The 21,316-nt window shown below is 35.5% G+C and overlaps 3 protein-coding genes across 6 annotated transcripts in view; all 3 read right to left on the reverse strand.

Annotated features, from left to right (window-relative positions):
* The window catches only part of LOC112520162 (eukaryotic translation initiation factor 3 subunit A-like), a 22,044-nt gene extending 21,184 nt beyond the window's left edge, over positions 1-860 (reverse strand). The window contains exon 1 of the mRNA XM_025128462.1: positions 771-860. The gene's annotated coding sequence lies outside the window, so the exon portion shown is untranslated. The remainder of the gene's footprint in view (positions 1-770) is intronic.
* LOC112519221 (pentatricopeptide repeat-containing protein At3g53700, chloroplastic) lies at positions 650-8,560 on the reverse strand. 3 transcript variants are annotated; one of them, XR_003069903.1, is made up of 3 exons: positions 5,863-8,560; positions 2,433-2,620; positions 650-944 (listed from the first exon to the last, which is right to left on the reverse strand). XR_003069903.1 is itself a non-coding variant. In XM_025127223.1 (2 exons), the coding sequence occupies exon 2, from the start codon at positions 8,179-8,181 to the stop codon at positions 5,926-5,928; it is 2,256 nt and encodes a 751-aa protein (XP_024982991.1). In that variant the 5' UTR covers positions 8,182-8,378; positions 8,454-8,560; the 3' UTR covers positions 5,786-5,925. The 3 variants fall into 3 exon arrangements, 1 of the variants encoding a protein (XP_024982991.1); XR_003069904.1 differs by lacking the exons at positions 650-944; positions 2,433-2,620 and adding an exon at positions 2,745-3,065; XM_025127223.1 differs by lacking the exons at positions 650-944; positions 2,433-2,620 and having other exon boundaries at positions 5,786-8,378; positions 8,454-8,560.
* A 2,358-nt stretch (positions 8,561-10,918) lies between these two features.
* On the reverse strand, positions 10,919-20,721 carry LOC112520473 (T-complex protein 1 subunit gamma-like). Of its 2 annotated transcripts, XM_025128895.1 has the most exons (14): positions 20,610-20,676; positions 20,419-20,476; positions 18,997-19,058; positions 18,383-18,455; positions 17,711-17,778; positions 17,415-17,484; positions 16,338-16,406; positions 16,188-16,259; positions 15,941-16,014; positions 14,655-15,317; positions 13,772-13,897; positions 13,541-13,645; positions 12,625-12,699; positions 10,919-11,249 (listed from the first exon to the last, which is right to left on the reverse strand). In XM_025128895.1, the coding sequence occupies exons 4-14, from the start codon at positions 18,411-18,413 to the stop codon at positions 11,061-11,063; spliced, it is 1,542 nt and encodes a 513-aa protein (XP_024984663.1). In that variant the 5' UTR covers positions 18,414-18,455; positions 18,997-19,058; positions 20,419-20,476; positions 20,610-20,676; the 3' UTR covers positions 10,919-11,060. The 2 variants fall into 2 exon arrangements, with proteins under 2 accessions (XP_024984663.1, XP_024984662.1); XM_025128894.1 differs by lacking the exon at positions 20,419-20,476 and having other exon boundaries at positions 20,610-20,721.
* Between the last annotated feature and the right edge of the window lie 595 nt (positions 20,722-21,316).

Below are 21,316 nucleotides of genomic sequence, written 5' to 3' on the forward strand. Positions count from 1 at the left end.
GAGTCCCATTAATCTTATTTATAAGCTTCTGCAAACAAGCAAGCCCTTTATTAACTAAAACACTAACAATTATTAAAATATGGAGGATCTGAGTGGCAGCAATATTAATATGATTACTTAATGGCAAGTAATCCTTTCTGGCTTGTAGTTTCACTATAAAGGGTCTGTTACCATTAATTTGGGAATGGATATCATTGCATTTATTGTCCGCAATGTCCGAATGAGGAAGTGCAATCAAGCTAAGCAAAATAAGAATTCATCAATCATCATTGTATATTTACCAGACGTAAGCAACATTACATCTACAACAGATCAATAGCCATAATAAACGTCTAGTGCAACAATCCAACTAAAAGTTACTATCGTACGTCATACAACAAGAAAACAAAACAATCACAAATTCTCTGTTGCATTTATGCTATTGTTCTTAAATCTATATGATCACATGATTTACCATCTCAACCGCTACTGACACCTTCAAAAACCACAAAACAAACAACGAATCCAACCATGCGGCTAATCGAAACGAATTACCGATCATACGAAAACCAAAAACCGTAACTTCTTCAAAACGAAAACAAATCAAACCAAACTCTAATTGCAACTCTAATCACACGACAATATTAATTAAAAACGATAATCACATAGATTCATAACGAACGTTTAAACGTGACTCCATAAACTAATTCAGATTACATAGAAATGATGCAAATCACAGTGACAGATTATACAAAAATACGTAAAATACATTGATAGAGAGAGAGGAAGACCTTGATTTGATCTTCAATGGCGCTTTTTGGCCATAAACCCTCGATTAATGATGAATCGATGATCAATTGTTTCGCAGTAGTATTAGCATTTGATGCGTTGATCCTACAGAAGCAATGTTGAAGTTAATTGGGTACCAACCGCTTCACCCGAATCCGGGTATTACCCGACAAAAACTGCATAAAAGAAAAACCCGGCTCAATATTTTCGGACGTGTCTAAAATAACCGTCAACTCGTAAATCAAATGGAAGCGTGGGAACAAAACGGGTGGGTCGAATAACCCACGGGTCGAAATGGGATCGGATTAAAACATGTGATTATTAAATGAGTAAATTACGTTTTTCATCCTTATGGTTTGTTAAAAATTGCTATTTTTGCCTTTATATTTTTAAAATTACGATTTTCATCTCTGTTGTATAGGGGGTGTTTAAAAAACCGACCAACTCAACCAATTCGACTAGAGAAAACTCAACCCAAGATAACCTAACACGTAATTGATACAAAATTAAGCCAAACTATATCTATTGAGCTGGAATTGGATTAGGGTTATTTGAACTCAACCCAACCTGATGTACCTGATGTTTTTATATACAATGGATTTAATAAGATTGTTAAGTCTTTGATTAATATATGTTTATTAGACATTAGACTAATCCATAATTAGGGGCCGTTTACCAAACGCTTATCCGGGTAAGTGTTTATCAAGTCACATTACCTCACCGGATGAATATGGTATCTTACCCGGTAAGAGCGAGAAAATGACCAAGAGTCTTACCCGGTAAGTGAAGGCGACGAATCTTACCACGGTAAATGCTTACCGAGTAAATTGTTGCATACGATGTCGTTTTGGTGGACTAAGATCTTACCGGTTAATAAATAATAGTATTAGATTTAACCGGTAAGCACTTTACCGGGTAAGTGTTTGGTAAACGGCTCATTAGTTATATTCAAAACTATAATACAATTTCAACCGTAATCTTGTTTGAATCAACTTTTAACTTTCTTATGAGTTTGTTAGCCGTTTTTGAAGGTTATTGTTTTGATTTTACCTCGTTTAAACACAAACCCTTAGCTAAATTGTAAAATAATGTACCAAAATTTCAACCCAACCAAACCAGTACAGTTCGGGTTGGATTAAGTAAAATGTGTAGAAAATAGGAAAAATCAGAAGTTTGTTATATTAATTGAAACTAAATCAAACTTTGTTACATTTTCACGTATTTTGCCTTTTTATTTTTATTTATTACAAAAGATATTTATTAAATAAAACAATTTAGAATACGCCTTGTTGCACTTTAAGTGACCCTGGAGCCTTTTAACTCGTACGTTTTATAGTTTACAAATAACCATTGTATATGTACCTCATCGTAAAGCTTTATATTTAAACTACATAAGACCGAGTGGGTGTTTGAGATTGTTTATAAAAACAACTTATTGACTTATTCCGGTGGCACCGGTAATAAACATTTTTGAGTGTTTTGATAAACAACTTATACCGGTGACAAACTGGTAATAAGGAGTTTTTGAAAAAGTTAAACTCTTCTAACTTATAATAAGTTGATAAGTGCTTTTGTAGAAAAGGATAAGTTGTTTCAGATAAACAATCTCAAACACCCTCTGACTAATAAACACGTCCAAATACAGAATAAGTGTTGAGTCTTACTAATATTGTAAAATACTTCACAGAATTTCAGATTTTTTTGATCAAGAATAAGTGACGAGTGCTACTATAACCCAATAACTGTCGCAATCTCCGAATGCGGAAGACATCAGCGATAAACTAAATCTTTCTCGTGCAACTATCTAGCACTCATCTCATCACGGTGTTGCTAGTAACATTTTCCCACAGACCTGATGCACATGCCGACAAAGGAAAGGCTTAATGCCTATTGAGTTCAAGCAGTTTTCATCATAATTATAAAATGGTAAAATTGAAAGACTGCTGATTTAAATCATAATTTTGCAACTAAAATACATTTTTCGTAAAAGCAACGTCTTTCTGAAAACTCGACATTTCCTTGATGAAAACTCATTAATCAAAATTCCCAATTACACGCAACCAAAACCCAATACTCACACAACAAAGAATAAAGCTATAAAACATTAAAACGGAAAACATAGCTTTAATCAAGTCTCATAAACAATTAACTCACGCTTAACCTTGAGAGGGCAATAAAAACATCTGAAGATTACGGGGGAGACCCGATTTACCATTCCTTGTGATGGAACACATAAGTAAACCGCAAGCCAATGTTATATGAGCACCGCTTACAATTAAGCAAGCATTGACATCAACCTGGTCCAGTCTATAGTCAATAATGTATAAGCTCGTTCACTTGGAAATTACATAATAATCACAATATTTATTTCCAAGCTACGGTAAATGGTGAATTGAAAATTACATAATAATCACAATGCTTATTTCCAATAAAACAAAAGGAAACTCAAGTTAAACTCGTTCACTTGCATAATAATCACGAATGCCTATTTCCAAGTTACGATTTGAGAATCTCATCCCTTACATACCCCATGAAACCGACTCCTCTGCCTATGGATCCATTGTATTCTAGCCATAAAATTACACGACTCCAACTGAATGACTAACGCACTCAAAACGCGTATATATGATATAATTATGCCATAACTGCATATAATTTCAAAAGCTCGACATAGAGCAATTTAAATCATACATATGTCCCCAATACTCCTTTTAAGTCAAAACTAAGCCAAAAGCTCAACAACTCAATTGACTATTTCATAAAAGTCATGAAAAGCAAAAATTCATATTTAACCGATGTTATGCAAATACATGCTCCAAAGACATGATTAACTCAATAACACATCATTGATTGGGACAAATCATTTTCCAATTAAAACTACACCGTTTATATTTCCAAAAAGTCTCATAACACAATAATATGCATTTATCACCAAATAATCGTTATTTAAAGGATAAATCATCAAAAGAAACCACACTTATGATTTATTTATCAAAACGTCCAAAACCCAAATATAAACATTTTACATGATTTATAAAACCAAATATGTAAAACTCACCAAATAACCCACACATTTGATAAATAGTAAGTAAAACATATTAATATTTCAAAATGGACACTTTTGGCATGTATATAATGTTCACAAAGCAACTTGAATTCACTTTGCTAGGCTAGGTAGAAACTAAGTTTCAAACCCATTTATGCTTCCAAAGTTGTGGAGAGATTAGATCCACACACAAGACTTCTAGATCTATGATGCCAAGTCCTCAAGAACACATCATCTATACCTAATCTCAACAAATATACCACCAACAACAGAAATGAGGGTTGAGAATTCATAAAATATAAACCCTAGCTCAAAATGGAGATCTAGGACTTACCTTTCTACCACTAGGAGCTCCATAGCCACCAATAACTTTAACCCTCTTGGATATCACTTTGAAGAGCTTCAAAAATCGAAACCATAGCAACTTGAATCGCCCAAATCAGAGTAGAAATGAAGAAGTTATGCCAAATGAAGTTTGATCCCGAAAACCGGATCTTATTGTGCAGGTGCCCCTCTTGGCGACCCTAACACGTGATGGTGCCCTATGACACCATCACCGGGCACTATAGCCCAAAATGTACTGAAAGTTTTCTCCCTTATCCTGACATGCTACTGTGCCTAATGTCACTATCGCCGGGCACTATCCCATGACCCGTACCGAGAGTTTTTCCTACTTTCACCCGTTTGAGCCTTTTCATGCCTCAAAGATGATACCCCATATAATCCAACTTGAAAATACTTAATTCAACTATTCCAAGGATGAAACACATAAAAGACTTGGGATTTCACCTTACCAAAGATACGGTCGCTACATTGTGCCATTGTCACTACTACATGGCACAATCGTCGGGACCACCAAACACTTGATATCACCAGTGTTACCGTGACAGATGTCACAACCGCATGGCATAATAGTCGAGACAACCATACTCTCAATTTCGTCAGTGTTATTCTAACAGACATCACAACTGCATGACACCCCCGTCATACCCCACAATCGATTTTCCTTTACTGGATCACTCGACTCGGCACTTCCTTTAATTAGGACAAAAAATCAGGATGTTAATTTGGTGTGACATTGAAGACAGGACGGAACTGAGTAGGACAAAAATGCATTTTTCTTGTCCGACTAAATAGGTGGAACAAAAATAACGAAGATAGACAGGATTGGTAAATAGTCAACTACCCATGTCAAATTAAAACCCTAAAACCTTCCACAATTTGACAATTCTTCCACATGCCCACCTCACCCACCCTCACATGTCCATTGTCCAAGTACCAAACGCACCCAGAACATTAAGAATGAGAAACGATTTCGGTCTTGTGTGCTAAAAGTCGTTTATTATTTGGTGTTTCTTATTTATAAGTTATAAGTGCCGGTATTGTTTTCCTCAAGACACAAAAGCCTGTTTCTAGAAATTAGATAGGGGGACCATGTAGGATAGTTTCATTTGTTAAAGAGAAGCCATTATGCCCATGTAGGATTTTCTCAGTTGCTTCAGAAGAATGCACCTTAGGTGGGGTCTTTATGGAAACAGCCGGTATATTATTGGAGGTAGAGAGTAGGCATGCACCTCCCAGACCCACCTGCAGGGAGGATATACAGGGTTCGTTAGGTTAGGTTTGTATTGGGTTTTAGGTATGTGCCCAATTTGTGGCCTACTTGGCCCTAATGTTGGATCAAGGCTATTGGCAAAAAATGGTAAAATACCCAATCCATATATTGTCGGTTATCCACCCTAATGGTCATTATCGGTCTTATTTAGTTGATTTGAGGAGAAATTGAGATGGGTCCTAAAAGGCGAAAATGGAGAATATAGGGAAATGGTATAAATGGATAGAAGATTCACATGATAGCAAAGGGATCAAATGATAACAAGGTTATGAAAAAGATCGTTAGCGTTCGAAGAATATTTGTTAGTTTGAAGCATAATATATTGAATCACAAAACAAAATAATACTAGGGTACAAGAAAAACAGGAACACATAATCTAATGGCATAAAGAGAGACAATCCAGGCAAAAGGTACAAAAAGATGAAAACTTTACCTCATTTTGCAGTAGAGCATTTCCCAACCTTCCAAACTAGATATTGATCAAACTTGCATCTCCTCACCAATAACCTCTTTTCGGCTTCCGAATACCAAGAAAACGATCAAGTGTTGCCAATGCATCTTGAAATTTGCGGATTTTAAGGAAACCCATGATCATCTTCACTTCATTATCTGAGAACTTTGCTGTTTTCATGATCTGATCCACCAGCTTAACCAGAGTATCCTCCATTTGCAGAGCACAGAGCCCTTCAGCCAGCATATAGATCGAAGAAAATTCTGGTGTAAAACCTTTTGCAGTCATCTCAAATACGAAATCAACAGCTGCCCCGATTGGCCCTCCTCCGGAACAAAGCCCTTTGGAAACAATCTTATATGAAACCTCATCAGGAGGACAACCCTTTTCCTCCATTTCTCTAAAGAATTCCATTGCTGCATCTGTTCCCCGTTTTCTAAACAATGTTTGAATGACGGGATTGTATGCATGTGGAGTCACGACCATATTTTTCGTTTGGATGCTTCTAAGCAACCTACAAGCAACCTCAATCCTTCCTGCTTTACACAACCCTTGAATTAGAGTACCATAAGTGACTATATCTGGTTCACATCCATTCGAAATCATAACCTGAACAATATCTGTTGCTCTTTTGATATCACCCGCTTTACAAAAGTGAGAAAGAAGGGAATTATAAGTGAATTTATCAGGTTTTAATCCTTCGATTAGCATTTGGTCCATAACCGCAGCTGCCTCCTCTGCCCGCCTGTTCTTGCAAAGGCCATCTATAAGGGTGTTATAAGTCACCACGTTCCTTGAGATCCCCTGAAGCTCCATTCGATCAAATATTTCCCCTGCTTCTTCAACTTTCTTGTTTTTACAAAACCCATCAATAAGAGTATTGTAGGTTATCACGTTTCGAGGGCAGCCACTTGATTCCATTTCTTTCAGTAGATTCAAAGCTGCATCTAGTTTCCCTTTGGAACAATACCAATCAATTAACATATTATAAGTAAACTCATCCGGTTGACATCCTTTGTTTTTCATGTCTCCAAACACTTCCAGTGCGGTTTCAAATTTGCTAGATAAGCAAAGACCTTGAATTAGAGCATTGAACGTACAAACATCTGGCGAAAGTCCCTTGCTTGTCAAAACAAGAGCAAGTTCAGTGGCTGCTTCGATTTGGTTTTCCTTACACAAACCGCTAATTATAGTGTTGTATGTGACAGTGTTAGGAGAACAATCCCGTTCAAGCATTTGGTTTAGGATGTTATTGGCCTCTTCAACTTTACCCAATTTACATAATCCAGAAATCAACGTGTTGTATGTATAAACGTCAGGATCAAATCCCTCTTGAAGCATTACCTCCAAAATCTCTAAAGCATGCTTAACATGCCCTGCTTTGCATAGACCATTAACCAGAGTGTTGAATGTAAACCGATCAGGATAGAATCCCTCATTTGACATCTCTTGAACAAAACTTAGAGCTTCTGAAATTTGACCAACCTTGCAAAATCCATGAATCAAAGTGTTGACGGTTATATTGGTTGATGGGCATTGGGCCGATACCATCTCTTCTCTGATTCTTAGCGCACCATCCAAGTTCCCTTCCTCAATATAACCATGCATAAGTGTCGTGTAAGTCTTCTCATCGGGCATCAATCCATGGCTAGGCATCTCTTCCATCATCAAAATTGCAGCCCTCATTTGATGGGCTTTACAAAGAGCCTTTATCAAGATATTGAAAGTTGCAACATCCCTTCTAACTCCTTTACTAGACATTAACGAATGAACATCTTCGACTAGCTTCAACTTGTTCCCATCAACAAGAACATTTAACAAGAAATTATAACTATATGTGCCTGGCTTCACTCCAAACTCTTCTTCCATTATAAATAGAACACAAATAGCCTCATCGTATAAATCAAACTTGGCGAAACTTTCTATCAAAATAAAGAAAGTACCTTCAGCAACCTTGCACGAAGATCGCTTCATTTCATCCAATACCCCTCTTATCGAATCGACAGAACCTACTTGTCCAAGTTTTCTAAGCATTTCCTCATAAATTCCCAAAGAGGGTTCGAAAGTTGGTTGCTTCAAAGCCCATTTAAATACATCAAGCACCGAGTTTTCATCATTTTCGTGCCGCAGGACATCAAGAACTTCTTGTTCAGAAGATAAAGTGGTGAGTTGTTCGTACTGCTTAGTGGATGCGAAGGAAACAAAGCTCGAGGGCTTTGTAGGAGTGAAAACTAGAGATGGGTACCTTAGATTTTGAGGAAGAGTCCATGGGTCACAGCTTACACAAGAAGAAAAAGCCATTCAAGCTAGTCAATTCAACAAATCCCTTAACTTATTATGGTATCACTACACACCACTTCAGGTAAACCAACGATATCCCATTCAGGCAATTCAACAAACACCTACCCTACAACTACAACTTCGTATAATTTCAGGCAACCAAATAAAAACCCCTTCAGGAATTTCAACAAACACTTGACACACCTTATCCGTAGCGGCTGTTTAAAGAGTGTATGTTCATTTGTTCCACATGAATTCAATAAGAGAAAGTGAAAGAGACCAAGAAACCAAACCTGGGTAGATTACAAGCGATAAAAGAACGTACAGAAAGCGAAATCTTTGAGCAGATTCAGGGAAGGGGGAGAGAAGATTTCACAAGAACAAAGAAGAAAGTTGAAGAGAATCAATGAAGGTCTTCTATGGCAAAGTTAACGGATAAAATATCTATAAGAACCGCAGTAGGCTGCCAAATTCGGTGACCAGCTTCTGAAATACCTATTTATTTATTAACATGTACATCTATTTATGCGATCTGATGGTCCGGATTCATCGTATTTGAACTTCTGTGGCTATAAGAGGATTTTTATTTCTCCATGTATTTGAACATGTGACCTCCTGATACTTTTGACCTTTGAAGTCAAGCTCAAACAAATCAAACACCACCATTGTGGTTAAAAATACCTATTTTACCAATCATGGTGTTTGGATATGGACTTTCTAAAAAAAGATAATAAATAATATGGGAAATTTACATAATTATCCATTTTCTAACCCAAATTTATATTTTAACAAATCCTTACCCAAAAAGTTTACGTATATACGTAAGGATTGGTTTTCAGCAAAAATAAAAAAAATCTTTACTCATATGCATAAGGTTTCTGCATAAGGATTCCACTAAATACCAAATTATGGTGGAATTCTTACGCAGAAACCTTACACATATGCGTAAAGTTTCCCCTTTTTTTTCCGAAAACCAATCCTTAGGCATATGCCTTTTGTGTAAAGATTGGCTAAAAAGTGAAATTTTATTTATTAAGTGGTTATTTCCGTCAATTTTCCCAAAAAATAATGTAGTTTGTAATATTTTCGTCGACGTGGTTTAAAAATTACGATTTTCGTCCTTGTTACTATTAAGAATATTGTACTTATGGTTCACATTTTTTTAATATGTGCATTATAATTGTTTGATTTTTTTTTTCGTCTCTTGTATTTAAAAGTGGGAAATAGGCTTAAGAATGAAGATAGCAATGAATTACAAACCATAGAGACAAAAATCGTAATTTATAGACTACAGGGACAAAATCTTAATCTTTAATAAACCACAGGGATGAAGAGCGTAATTTACTTCAGATAGTATTTAGTCCTTTAAGTGTTCGAGTAGAGATGAGATCGGTTCCGAAGCGGTACTGAATTGGTTGGTACCGAATTCTTTTTGGGGGTGAAAACTAGGACTAAAAACCGAACTGAGTGTATAAATTTGGTACCGGTTCGGTTTCGGGATAAAAAAAATAGGTACTACAACCACTTAGGTCTGAAAAATAAAAGTGGGTTAAGATCAGTTGTTCATAATGTTTCAAATGTGTATCAAACCAATCGCAAAAGTTCAAAAGATGTATCATCTCCCTGCAAAAAAACCTACAATAAACTTATAATTAATATTAAGATTATTATAATATTAACTAATAATTAACTCAAAAAAAATATTTTATGATTGACAAACATAATCTAAACCTTGTGGTATAGAAAAACTTAATTGAACCACTAGAATGGTGTCTGATTGGTCTGAACTTGGTCTTCAAAGATCAAAAGTACTTGGAGGTCTTATAAAATGGGGTTTTTTTTACTTTTTAACTGAATCTTGAACACTATCCCCAATTCGAACGAGATCCTACATAAAATAGTTACCTTTTTTCAAGATTATCACAAAATAACCAATCAATTTGCAAATTGTTTCATAAAATGGGTTTTCTTTAACTTTTAGACTGAATCTTGAACACTACACCCAATTCAAATGAGGGTACCACATAAAAGCGCCATTTTTTCAAGATTGTCGCTAAATAACCAATCATTTTACAAATCGTTTCATAAAATGGGTTCTTTGACTTTTTGACTCGATCTTTAACACTATACCAATTTGAATAAGGTCCTACACAAAATCCTTTTTTTTTTTCGAGATTGTCACATAAGTTTCATAAAATGGGTTTTTTTCGACTCTTTTGACCAAATCTTGAACACCATACCCAATATGAATGACGTCCTACACAAAATCGTCACTCTTTCAAGATAGTCAAAAATAACCAACATTTTACAAGTCGTTTTTACAATATGGATCCTTTTTTGACTTTTCGACTAAATCTTGAACACTATTTTGGATTTCTAACAAAATTTGTGTCAGCAACACATAAATTTCCCAAAATTCCAAAAAATTGACAAATAAATTTTAGCAAAAAATGTTAAATTCCCAGAAAATTGTAAAAATTGACCAAAAAAGTCAAAAATAACTCGTTTGGCTAAAAAATTGGGATTTCGCAAAGCCCTTTGCGAAATAGACAGCAGGCAGTCAGCTATGTTTGAAAATGTAGCTATTTTGTGTTAGGTCCCATCTTTAAAAAAATTTAATGATTCCCATTAAATAATTAAATAAATATTTTATTTAATATAAAAACATAAAAAAAAACATTTAATATGGAAATGACAATACCACCCCTACAACTACATTTATCCATTAAGCAGTGAAGAACGAAGATAGCACCCCACAAGGCCAAAACCACAACATAAAACCACCAAAATAGGATAACAGTCTACAAGTCCATTTCATAACACTACTCAACAAATTCAAAAAAAAAAAAGGTAAACATGCAACCAAAACTCTATCGAAACCCGATTTATCGTTAATATCGTTACTCGGGAATCATCTGCTCGGTGTCTGCATCGCCTTCTTGCTCGATAGTTGGCTTTGATGGCTGTGTAGATCCAGGAGCTTGCTTCTTTTTAATTCCGCTCACAATATCATCGATTCTTAAAAGCATACAAGCAGCTTCGATCGCTGTCTTGAAGGTCTGGGCCTTCACATTGTATGCATCCCAAATCTTGAGGGGGAAGGGGAAGCATCATTATAAGTGCAACATTAATTAGAACCGACCAACACCAAAAAGAAATTGAGAAACTAAAAACCTATGAACCCGAGCGGACCAAAAGATGTCCGCATAGTCGCAAGACACTAAGGACGTGTTTGGTACAATGGACACGACAGGACAGAACAGAATAGAGATCATTGTTCCATGTTCGACATGACTTATGTGGAACAAACAGGAACAAAGTAGAACAAAGTTAGACAGGCGTGTTCTACCCCCACCCCCATGGAGTGATGGAATTAGGTGGATCAGACCAATATAATCTCAAGACAAAACCTAATTCTCTTCTAAAACATCAAATACGCATCCCTCTATACATTTTATTCACTCTTTAAATTCTCTATTGTAATTTATGTCTTTTAAATCTTCACTTTATCGTCCTCAAAATATTATTTTGGTTTCTACATTTTTATTATTTATATAATTTATTAAATAATTTAGAAAATTTATACAATAAAAATTAGAAATTACATAAACTTTTTATTTTGATGTCATTTTTAATCGTCTTGACGAAAATTTTTTGATGATACATTTTGTTATAAAAAATTATTATTGTAATTTAATAAATTACACAATTAATCAAAATATATAAACAACTCATTAGGGGTAAATAGGTCATTTTATCTATATTGTCCTGTCCAGTTCTGTCTTTCCAAACACAACAGTTGTTCTCTCCTATTCTATCCCATTTGGATACAGGGTGCGTTTGGTAAGCAGACGGGACTGGATGTGAATGGACAAGGTTTTAGGGTTTTAATTTGATAGGTAATTTAGTAATTTGCCAATCTTGTCCCGTTTTCTTAGTTTTCGTTCCATCTATCTTTGCTCAAACAAAAAAAATACATTTTTGTCCCACCGGGTCTTGTCCTGTCCCGGTCTAAATGCCGCACCAGACGTAGAACAGCAACTTTTTTTTCTACTGTGTCCCGCATACCAAATGAATTGATTTACCAAGAACAATTGGGTAAGTAATGACATGGTAAGAGGGACTGGAGCAAGATGCTCCGTCTGAAGTAATCGTTGACTGAAAATTGCTTTAATTGAATATATATTGAAATCAAACATTTTTCAATTAGCGGTTACTTCAGGCAGAGTATCATACTCCAGCTAGAACCTCCTACCCTGTCAGAGCTTACCCACTTTTTTTTGGTAAACACACTCCTCTCGTACCAGGGTAAGACCATCTTACCCAGAAAGTGACAGTAAGCATTTAGTAAACACCCCCTAGTTTTGTCTGTTCAATGAACTTAAGAACACCCCCAACAAAAATATAAAACCATAAAAATGCTGCAAAAAAACATTCTCGTCCAGAAAAAGAGAATATGTGTACCTTTAATTCTTTCATGTCTGCAATTACACCCGAATTTCCATCAATTCCAGTCCATGCATTCTCACCGTTCGCATGCTGTAAAGAAAGAAGAAAGTTATCAACATGATTAAGCCAGAGAATAATGTAAACCAACATCAATAAGCATAAAGAGCCTTTTGATCATATAGCCCAAACTTCCTTCATAATAGTTCATATCCTAAACAAGTTATCTTCCAAAGTCTCTCGGTCCTAACATAATTGAACACAGTATGTGGTTCAATAGAAGTATCTCACTATAATGGTCTGTTTGTTGCAGCTTAATGAGCTTTATGAGACTCACAGCTTATTCAGTCAGCTTTACATGACTGTTTGGTAATGGCTTAATGACATAGAAAGTGGCTTATTCAGTAAGCTTCTAAGGGGGAGCTTTATGCAGAAAGCCAAGTTTTTCCAAACTTGCCCCTCCCAATTAAAAAACGCACTCATTCCATCTAGAAAAAAAACCATCCTATACAAAAACCATCCCATTCTATATAGACAGATAATCCACACAAATAGCTTTATCCATACAGAACTTAATGGAAAACCAATCAAACAGCCCCTAAGTTAAATATCTAAAATACCCCTTAATAATAACGAAATACGGAGATCTTGATGAGCAAATAATTCTCGATTGAAGCTTTTACCAAATCATGTATTTTAGACATTCCAAAACAGAAATTGTTGCACTTATTTTAGGATGGAGGGATGATGAACTTTAAAGAACTCCAAAATTTACCCACACTACCAATGAAACGGTGGCAATGCATATTTGAAAACCATGATGGTATAATTTATTTTGGGAACTTTCCGTTTTAGGTTTCTAATTTTACGAAGATGAACCCTTTTCATCTAGCAGATAGGATATACAACTGAAATAAAAAGCAAATTTCCTTGCCTTTCCCTGAAGAGCAGTCATTGTTCTAATGACATTAACGCCGCAATTTTGTGCCAAGGTTCGTGGTATAGCCTCAAATGCCACAGCTGCAGCTTCATAAGGCCACTGTTTCAACCAATAAATTTTACATCAATAAAACTGCTCGCTTTCTTTGATTTCAAGTCTTCTGTATTTTCAAACTCTTTATTCATAAAATCCTGAAGTTGATAATCTGAAACAACACTTGTTTACCTTTTCGATGCCTTCAATTGATGAACTCTTCTGTTTCAGTGTAGCAGAAACAGTCAACTCGGTGGCACCACCACCAGGAACGAGTTTTGGATGCTTCAAGATGTTCCTAGCCACCGACATTGCATCCTGCCAAAATTGGCAAGCTTTTTATATGCTCCTTAGAAAAAAAAAATTACCCCCTTCGTTCAAAAATAAGGGTCCATATATTCACTTTAGTTTGTCCCAAAATAAGTGACCACTTTCACAAGTGACTATTTTCCAATTCTATCTTTAATAAAAGAGATGGTGAAATTCATTACTCCTATCATTAAGGGTGAATTGTCGTTTAGCTAAATAAAAGTGCAATAATTACCCGGGAAAATGGCACAAATAGCCATTCTGGCCGACCAAATTTCCCTCTTAGCCATTTCTCTCCAAGTTTTACCATTTTATCAATACCTCCGCAAGTGTCCTAATTGCAACTTCCGGAGGGTGCATTTTGTTAAAAAAACCATAAATGGCCTTGCCACAAGTGGAGGAAAGAAATAGATTTAACAATTTTTCTTTTTTAAATCATCATGCCTTTGCCTTGCTGCAAGTGGGTTCCCCACAAATGGAGGAATTTACTAGTTTAATTTAAAAAACAAAAATACAGTCATCGTGGCTCCCTCCCACAAGTGAGGAAGTTTTTTTTATCTTATCAACGCCAGCAAGTTGAGGAATGGTTACTTGCGGAGGTGGTGATTTTGTTGAAAAGGTGGGAGAGAAATGGCTAAGAGTTAAATTTGGTACGTTAATATGGTTATTTACATTAATTTCCCTCCCGTATCTAAAATTGTGTCTTTTTCATTGTGATAAAATTTAGTTTGGGACAGAGGGAGTATATAACCATCGACAAATTTACCTGCAAGTTTCGCTCCACTTCATTTAAAAGATCCTTGCTGGCACCTCGGAGAAGAACAGTGCATGCCTTCGGATCTTGACAATCCACAATGTAGGCAAAGAACTCGTCACCGATTTTTTTCACTTCAAAAAGTCCAGCCCTGGTTCCCACGTCTGATTCTTGAAGTTCGTCTGGCCTGTTCACAATGACAGCTCCGCATGCCTTCGCAATCCTATTGTTATCCGTCTTTCTTAATCTCCTGATGGCACTGACGCCCGCCTTACTCAAGTAATGGCAAGCTAAGTCACTAAGTCCTTTTTCCGTGATCACTAAATCGGGCTTAAATCTGAGTACTTGTGCGCAAAGATTCTCAATATATTCTTCTTCCATTTTCAATAGAACTCCCCAATCCTCTTCTTTAACCAACTCTGCATTTGTTTGATTCTCTCCCTTTTTGTACTCAAGAGGGCAATCGAGCAAGATGATACGTGGGTTTACGATTTTTCTTCTCATTTTTCCAGGAACAACGACATCTTTGTTAAACATAACACCTTTGAGGACCTTGGAATCTTCCAACTGCCCCCCGGGGATTTTTTCAACCTTGATGTATTTCTTAATATCTACTTCTCGTAGTCCCTGGCCTAGATCAACACCAACTATTGTTGTCGCATCAAGTGCTAGATCCTAGAGATAACTAAGATGATAGTCAATAAAGACAAAACGAAAAAGCAAATGTTCAAATCAAAACCTTCATGTGAACAGTTTAAGTAGTGTTAAAAAAGTTATGAAGCCACTATTTGCGGAAAATACCAATTAATGCCATAGACACCATAAAGAAAGAACTTAGTTATCCTAATGATCAAAACAATATTAGGGGTTGTTTGTTTACCTCTTAATAGTTCCATTAAGAGGCAACCTCTGAATCGTTAAAAGGTGAATCTTGTTTGGCAAAAAATAGTTTGCTTTTTAATGGTTCTAAAACCCTCTGAATGATTTTGTATCCTGAGCCTCCCTTAACCATTCAACGCCCTAATTTCATTGTAAACAATAACCAAACAATTATATTTCATTTTGCCCTATATCATGATAGCCTCTTTAGTCATTCTGCACCAAACCATTCAGCAACTGCCAAACAGCCCCTTAATATATTAAGAATTACGACAGATATTAACGTGAATGTACACCGCACCTCGATTAAAACTTTTCAGAATACAAATAGATAAATGCTAATTATATACTTGCAGCATTTGAGGATTAATTTGATTAAAGAACACAGGAAGGAAAGAAAAAAGAAAAGGAATACTTACTGCAATTAAATCCCCAAATTGACTGGTAAATTTTGTGCCAATACAACTTTTCACTAAACCCAACATCATCAAACCTGCCAACAGAAGTACACGATTAAAGAAAAAAATAAAAATTGGCAAAATCCCAGGCATAATGAGTTGCGTAAACTAGCTATTTTGCATGTTATTGACAAAAAAAAATCCCAGATGGGAAGTCAACATAAATAATGGCGGTCATACAAGTTGAAAGAACAATGTGGGGGCTTACGATCATTCACATCAATAGACATGGCGATCTTGTCCAACACAGCAAGAGCATCTTCAAGGGCCTTGTTGTAAGCTGCAAAGATAGAGTTATTTACATGTAATTCATGCACAAACTGAAAAAAAGAATAGTTTCAAGGTCACCAAAAGGTACCTCGGCAAATTACTGTAGCATGATACTTCTTGTCAATGAAAGCTTCCGCAACATGAAGCATCTCACCAGCTACAGTGTAATATTACAGTAAACAGAAAGAAGACATAATTAAAATAGAACAGACAAACAAACAACCAAAAAGTCTTTTGTCTTAAGGTAACAGATGTAAAATTGTATCAATGTTACCTGAACTGTACTTGATGAACCAGGACTTATAAACAAACATGCATGCACACAGACATACATGCATATGTATAAATATATATATATATATATATATATATATATGGGGATGAGATTGGGAGAGAACCCTAAAAAGGTAGAGAACCGAAGAACTCATCCAAACCGTTAGATCGAGATGATCCAACAGATGAGATTAAAAAGATGGTTATAACCACCTTTTTCAAAAAATACGAATACTTCACATTTAAACCGAAAATCAGCAAAAATGACATAAATTGGAGCGAAATAAATTAATCTCATGTCCACCCATGAATTGCACTTTAGAAGGGGAATTGATCTGGTCCATCTTAGTGCACCTCATTAGTGTTTACATTCAATTAGGATTGACCCAAGGGTGGATATCTCTTCTTATGTTTCTCACCATAACTTCCCTTCTCACCGGAACCCAACCCTATACACACACACACACACACACACACATATATATATATATATATTAACATAGTGGATTTTAATGCATCGAGCGGTCCTTTAGTTAACAGATAGGAAAATATAGAATGTAAGAGAATTTTAAGCATGTGATTTCAGATAGATGCTCATCTCAGAATCCACAAACTTGATTCATTTAGTTATATTCCCTTTATCCTTGCAGCAATGAATCACAACTTAATGCATAAACATGGAACGTGGGACCTCTAAATGTATGCTTGCTACAAACTTGAGTTTTATTTTCAAAGGTCACACTTGTATAGAAGGAGTATGAGCATCATTACATTGGTACTGCAAATGATGTACCCATCAGTACTATACGAACTTCCACAATCCCTTAAATCAAAAGCTAAGTAAAATAATCGTTGAAAAAAGCAGGTAGAGATTTAAAAATATGTGACATACCAAGAACAATGACCGATGTAGTTCCATCACCAACTTCTTCATCTTGTGTGCGGCTTAATTCAATCATGGACTGCCAAATTGATCAGGAAGCAGGAATCAGGATACAAATGAGTTTCATGTGCCTAAATATGTAGAGATCAAAATAATTAATGGGCAAAGTACATGATAAATAAGACCTGCCTTAAAGTCCGTATTAAAAGCACTAGCAAACCAGACGAAAACAGAGCAAAGAAGAAAAAAGATTGAAGCTCCAAGTATAACTTCTTTTATTAAAATATATTTCTAAACATAGATACCTTTGCAGCTGGATGAGCAATATCCAACTCACGCAAAATAGCATTCCCATCATTAGTAACCACGATGCCTGTTATCAACAAGAAATAACAGCTTAAAAAATCTATGCTTGTAATGACAAGTAATGTCCAACAATTATATGAAGACCAGATCGTTAATAGACCATAAAAAACGAGTCTATACATGAAAAATTTACCATCAGTAAAACCCATTATTTCAGCAAAGAGATCACTAAGGTACACCACATTTTGGTCTTGTATAAGGATCTCCTTTTATTGTGTGAAAACTTTACTATCCATAATACCTCTTATTTTAGCAAAGAGATCCCTAAAGTCGCTCCGGATTTTGGTCTTGATATAAGGATCTTGTTTTATCACATGTAAATAACCTTTACTATCTGTAAAACTGACTATATTAGCAAAGAAATTCCTAAAGCTACCAAGCATTCTAATCCAATGTTATGCAGGGTACAACCAGACAACACCACTACCTAGTAGACTACTTGTTGTATTAACATGTACCCATAGGAGCACAAATCCTTTCAGTTTCTCTCACTGAGCATTTCCCACCATCGAAGACAAGAATAAATATCAAAACAGTTTAAACTATCCATGATACTTATGTGTGTGCGATTATTTATGTATGCATATGTATATGTAAGAAAAATTAAGCACCTCCTGCAGCATCAAGAAGCATCTTTAACATGGATCGAGGGCCCAAGGAAGTGCGAATAATATCAGCCACGGCCTGCAATTCAGCAGTAAAAGATGTCAATTCATGGTGCTAGAATGAAATTCACAGTTTAAATTTCAAAATGCACCTACAGGCCAAGTGAAAAAGCTTCTGGCCAATAATCCATTGATTCAATGATAGCTTTCACTTATTAAGAGACTCCATATTCAAATTATTAAAATAAGTTAACTTCACATTTCACAAGTACCAACCATAGTACGCGTACATAAATTATTTGAAGTATCGACTCACAATGTCAACCATTGGTAATCATGACATAAAGCTTTAGACCTATCCTTGATTGTGGACTCGAGGAGACTCGACTCAAAGATATACCAGCGAATTCTAGAGTTTCCAAATTCTGGTGTCAACGAATCACATAAATGCAGCCTTGCGAAATGCCAACCAGTTGTGAATAGAAGAACAAAATAGTCAAATACTAGTCCCATCTTTTTCTAATTTAATATACCATACGTCCATAGTTAATGTGACCTTATTTACTAGACTTGAGAGCATCTGAACACAATATATTAAACACAAATAAAATTCTGTTTACCTTTGAAGCTTGGATATTTGCATGATGTACCTTACTTCCAGATTCACGAGTCAGTGAATCCTCTGCACATTTCAAATGGTACTCACATAAGCATTTCAAATAATATGCACATCAGCAATCATAATGAGGTGACATAATTATGAATGTCAAGTTGATTTGGTCCATCGCACTGCCAGACCTAGTCATGATATACTCCATATCTCATTGGTATAATAAATGAAGATCATACTCTCCCCTTGCACAATTATAGACCACTTTGCAAACATTTAGTATACTGTATATCTGTATATGATCCCTTTCTCAAAATGCAAAGCCCTCAAAGTTTACCCCTCGTTGAAAAGCATGGTTGATATATTTTTTGGCAAAAAAACATCAAACCATGTAATGCCACACAAAAAGAACTACTTGTAATTCAACAAACCACTTAAAATGGTAAAAGAATTGTAAAAGACCTTGAATATGAAATCAATTGCATTACCCCCAATAACCCCCATGCCTATAGTCCTTGAACCAAATACATACTTTTGAACAAGCCACCATTATGATCGTCACTAATAGTAACAAGAATGCAGACCGACTGTTATTCTTTATTCTCATATTTCTGCATTAAGCATTGGACACTTTCAACCAAAAAAACTGATTAAGAAACTGTTTGATATCAAACACCAAGGAAACCAGGTTCAAGGCATTAACTAAGGTTCGCATTTCAACTTTGTAATATACTAAGCTTATGAATATGTCAAGTTTCACAACTTCTTTGGTACTAATTAATCTAGGTTGATGTATTCGAGATACCAAATGACGTGAACATGTCCATGGTTCTCCAATATTCTCAAAATGGGTATCAGCTTTCATGATTCTTATCCAATATTCTACGAACGTCTTCCCAGTAGCTTTGACTACCACCCGAACAGGGACGGACCCAGTGTAGTGCATAAGGTGGCACGGGCCACCGCCTCGTTCCTCCACCACAGTGTAAAAAATTATAGGGTCGTAAAAAGTGTACATGTCAATTTGTTGTGTGTCGCCATATATATTTTGAAACTACAATGAGACACAAATTTTCCTTGGTAGAGTTGGTTTGCAAGGCTTTTCTTCCACCCAGACCCGAGTTTGAATCATGTTATTGTCATTTTCTTGGTTTTTAGCTTTTACTTTCAGATTTATTATGTTTCTGAAAAATTTGCAATAAAAGACATTACCTCACATATGAATAACAATGAACTAATTTTGTGAAAAATATAGCTATATTTGTTTATTATAGTCAAATGGTGCCGCCAACCCCTCCCAGAGACAATAACGATATAGAACGCTCAAGCAAGAGGCAATCCCTACCACAAACCATAAATCATTGAGATCTTATATCTATGTCAGCCTAGTATAAAAGACTACGTCTGACATTTTTCAATTATAAACACTTACCCTAAGGTTGGTAGCAAAAACCTTCTACCATCCGTTCTTCCACGGTCATCACCGAAGTCTTACAGAGATATCACATAAATCACCACCAACAATGGCATTAACAGTTAACCAATTGTAAGATCACACCACCAGATCATCAATAGATGTGTGTGAACTGTGCAACAATGCAAAAGCGAGAGACATGCACTTACTGAGAACAAGAACAGGCGCTTGCATAGCTAGAGATGCGAATGTAAAACCCTAGGGATGGAGATGGCGAAGTGTTCACCAGGGTTTCTCTCTCTCTCTCTCTCCGCCTTCTTCGTAAACGAGTGTGGTGTGAGGAACACCAGATGAAAGGGAAACACTCGCCGGCGTTTGTTTTTGCGGAATAATCGGATTTGAAAATGGGCCATTAGGCCCATCCTTTCACTTTTGCTACCGTTACCGATCATAAAATGTATAGTTTATTAGAATACTAGAAGCGTAATCGTGCAATGCAGTGAGATATATCATGATTTTAATATTTCATTTTATTATTTATCTCAGTTGATGTTATAATATGGCTTTATGTGTCCTCATTTTTTTATAATTTTTTAATTCAATTTTTTTATAATTTAATTTATGTATAATAACGAAATAAATTTATATTTAGTTTACTAATATAATTTTTTTATAAAGATAATAATTATTTATTTTGTTGGAACTCGATAATTATTCTAATTATATTTTAGATTTTTTATATTTTAAAATGAGATATTCATTCTCTATTTGATTATGTTTATACACAATTATTTATACGAATTCAAACATCGAGCTTGTATAAGTTGTACTTATGCATAATTACTTGTAATCTTGAATTTTAACTAATATGCATCAATATACAGTACTTTATGCATAACAAAAATATATCGATATT

This window comes from Cynara cardunculus, assembly GCF_001531365.2.
Source record: "Cynara cardunculus var. scolymus isolate 2C chromosome LG 10, CcrdV1, whole genome shotgun sequence".
Classification (NCBI taxonomy): domain Eukaryota; kingdom Viridiplantae; phylum Streptophyta; class Magnoliopsida; order Asterales; family Asteraceae; genus Cynara; species Cynara cardunculus.

What these genes read in the sequence shown, in the direction of transcription:
- LOC112520473 (XM_025128894.1), bottom strand. Translation starts at nt 20,634, where the DNA reads ATGCAAGCGCCTGTTCTTGTTCTCA. An exon ending in AGCGCCTGTTCTTGTTCTCA is followed by an intron (nt 19,059 to 20,609) that starts GTAAGTGCATGT and finishes TGAAATGTGCAG; the next exon opens with AGGATTCACTGACTCGTGAA. An exon ending in TGACTGCTCTTCAGGGAAAG is followed by an intron (nt 12,700 to 13,540) that starts GCAAGGAAATTT and finishes CTTTCTTTACAG; the next exon opens with CATGCGAACGGTGAGAATGC.
- LOC112519221 (XM_025127223.1), bottom strand. Translation starts at nt 8,181, where the DNA reads ATGGCTTTTTCTTCTTGTGTAAGCTGTGACCCATGGACTCTTCCTCAA.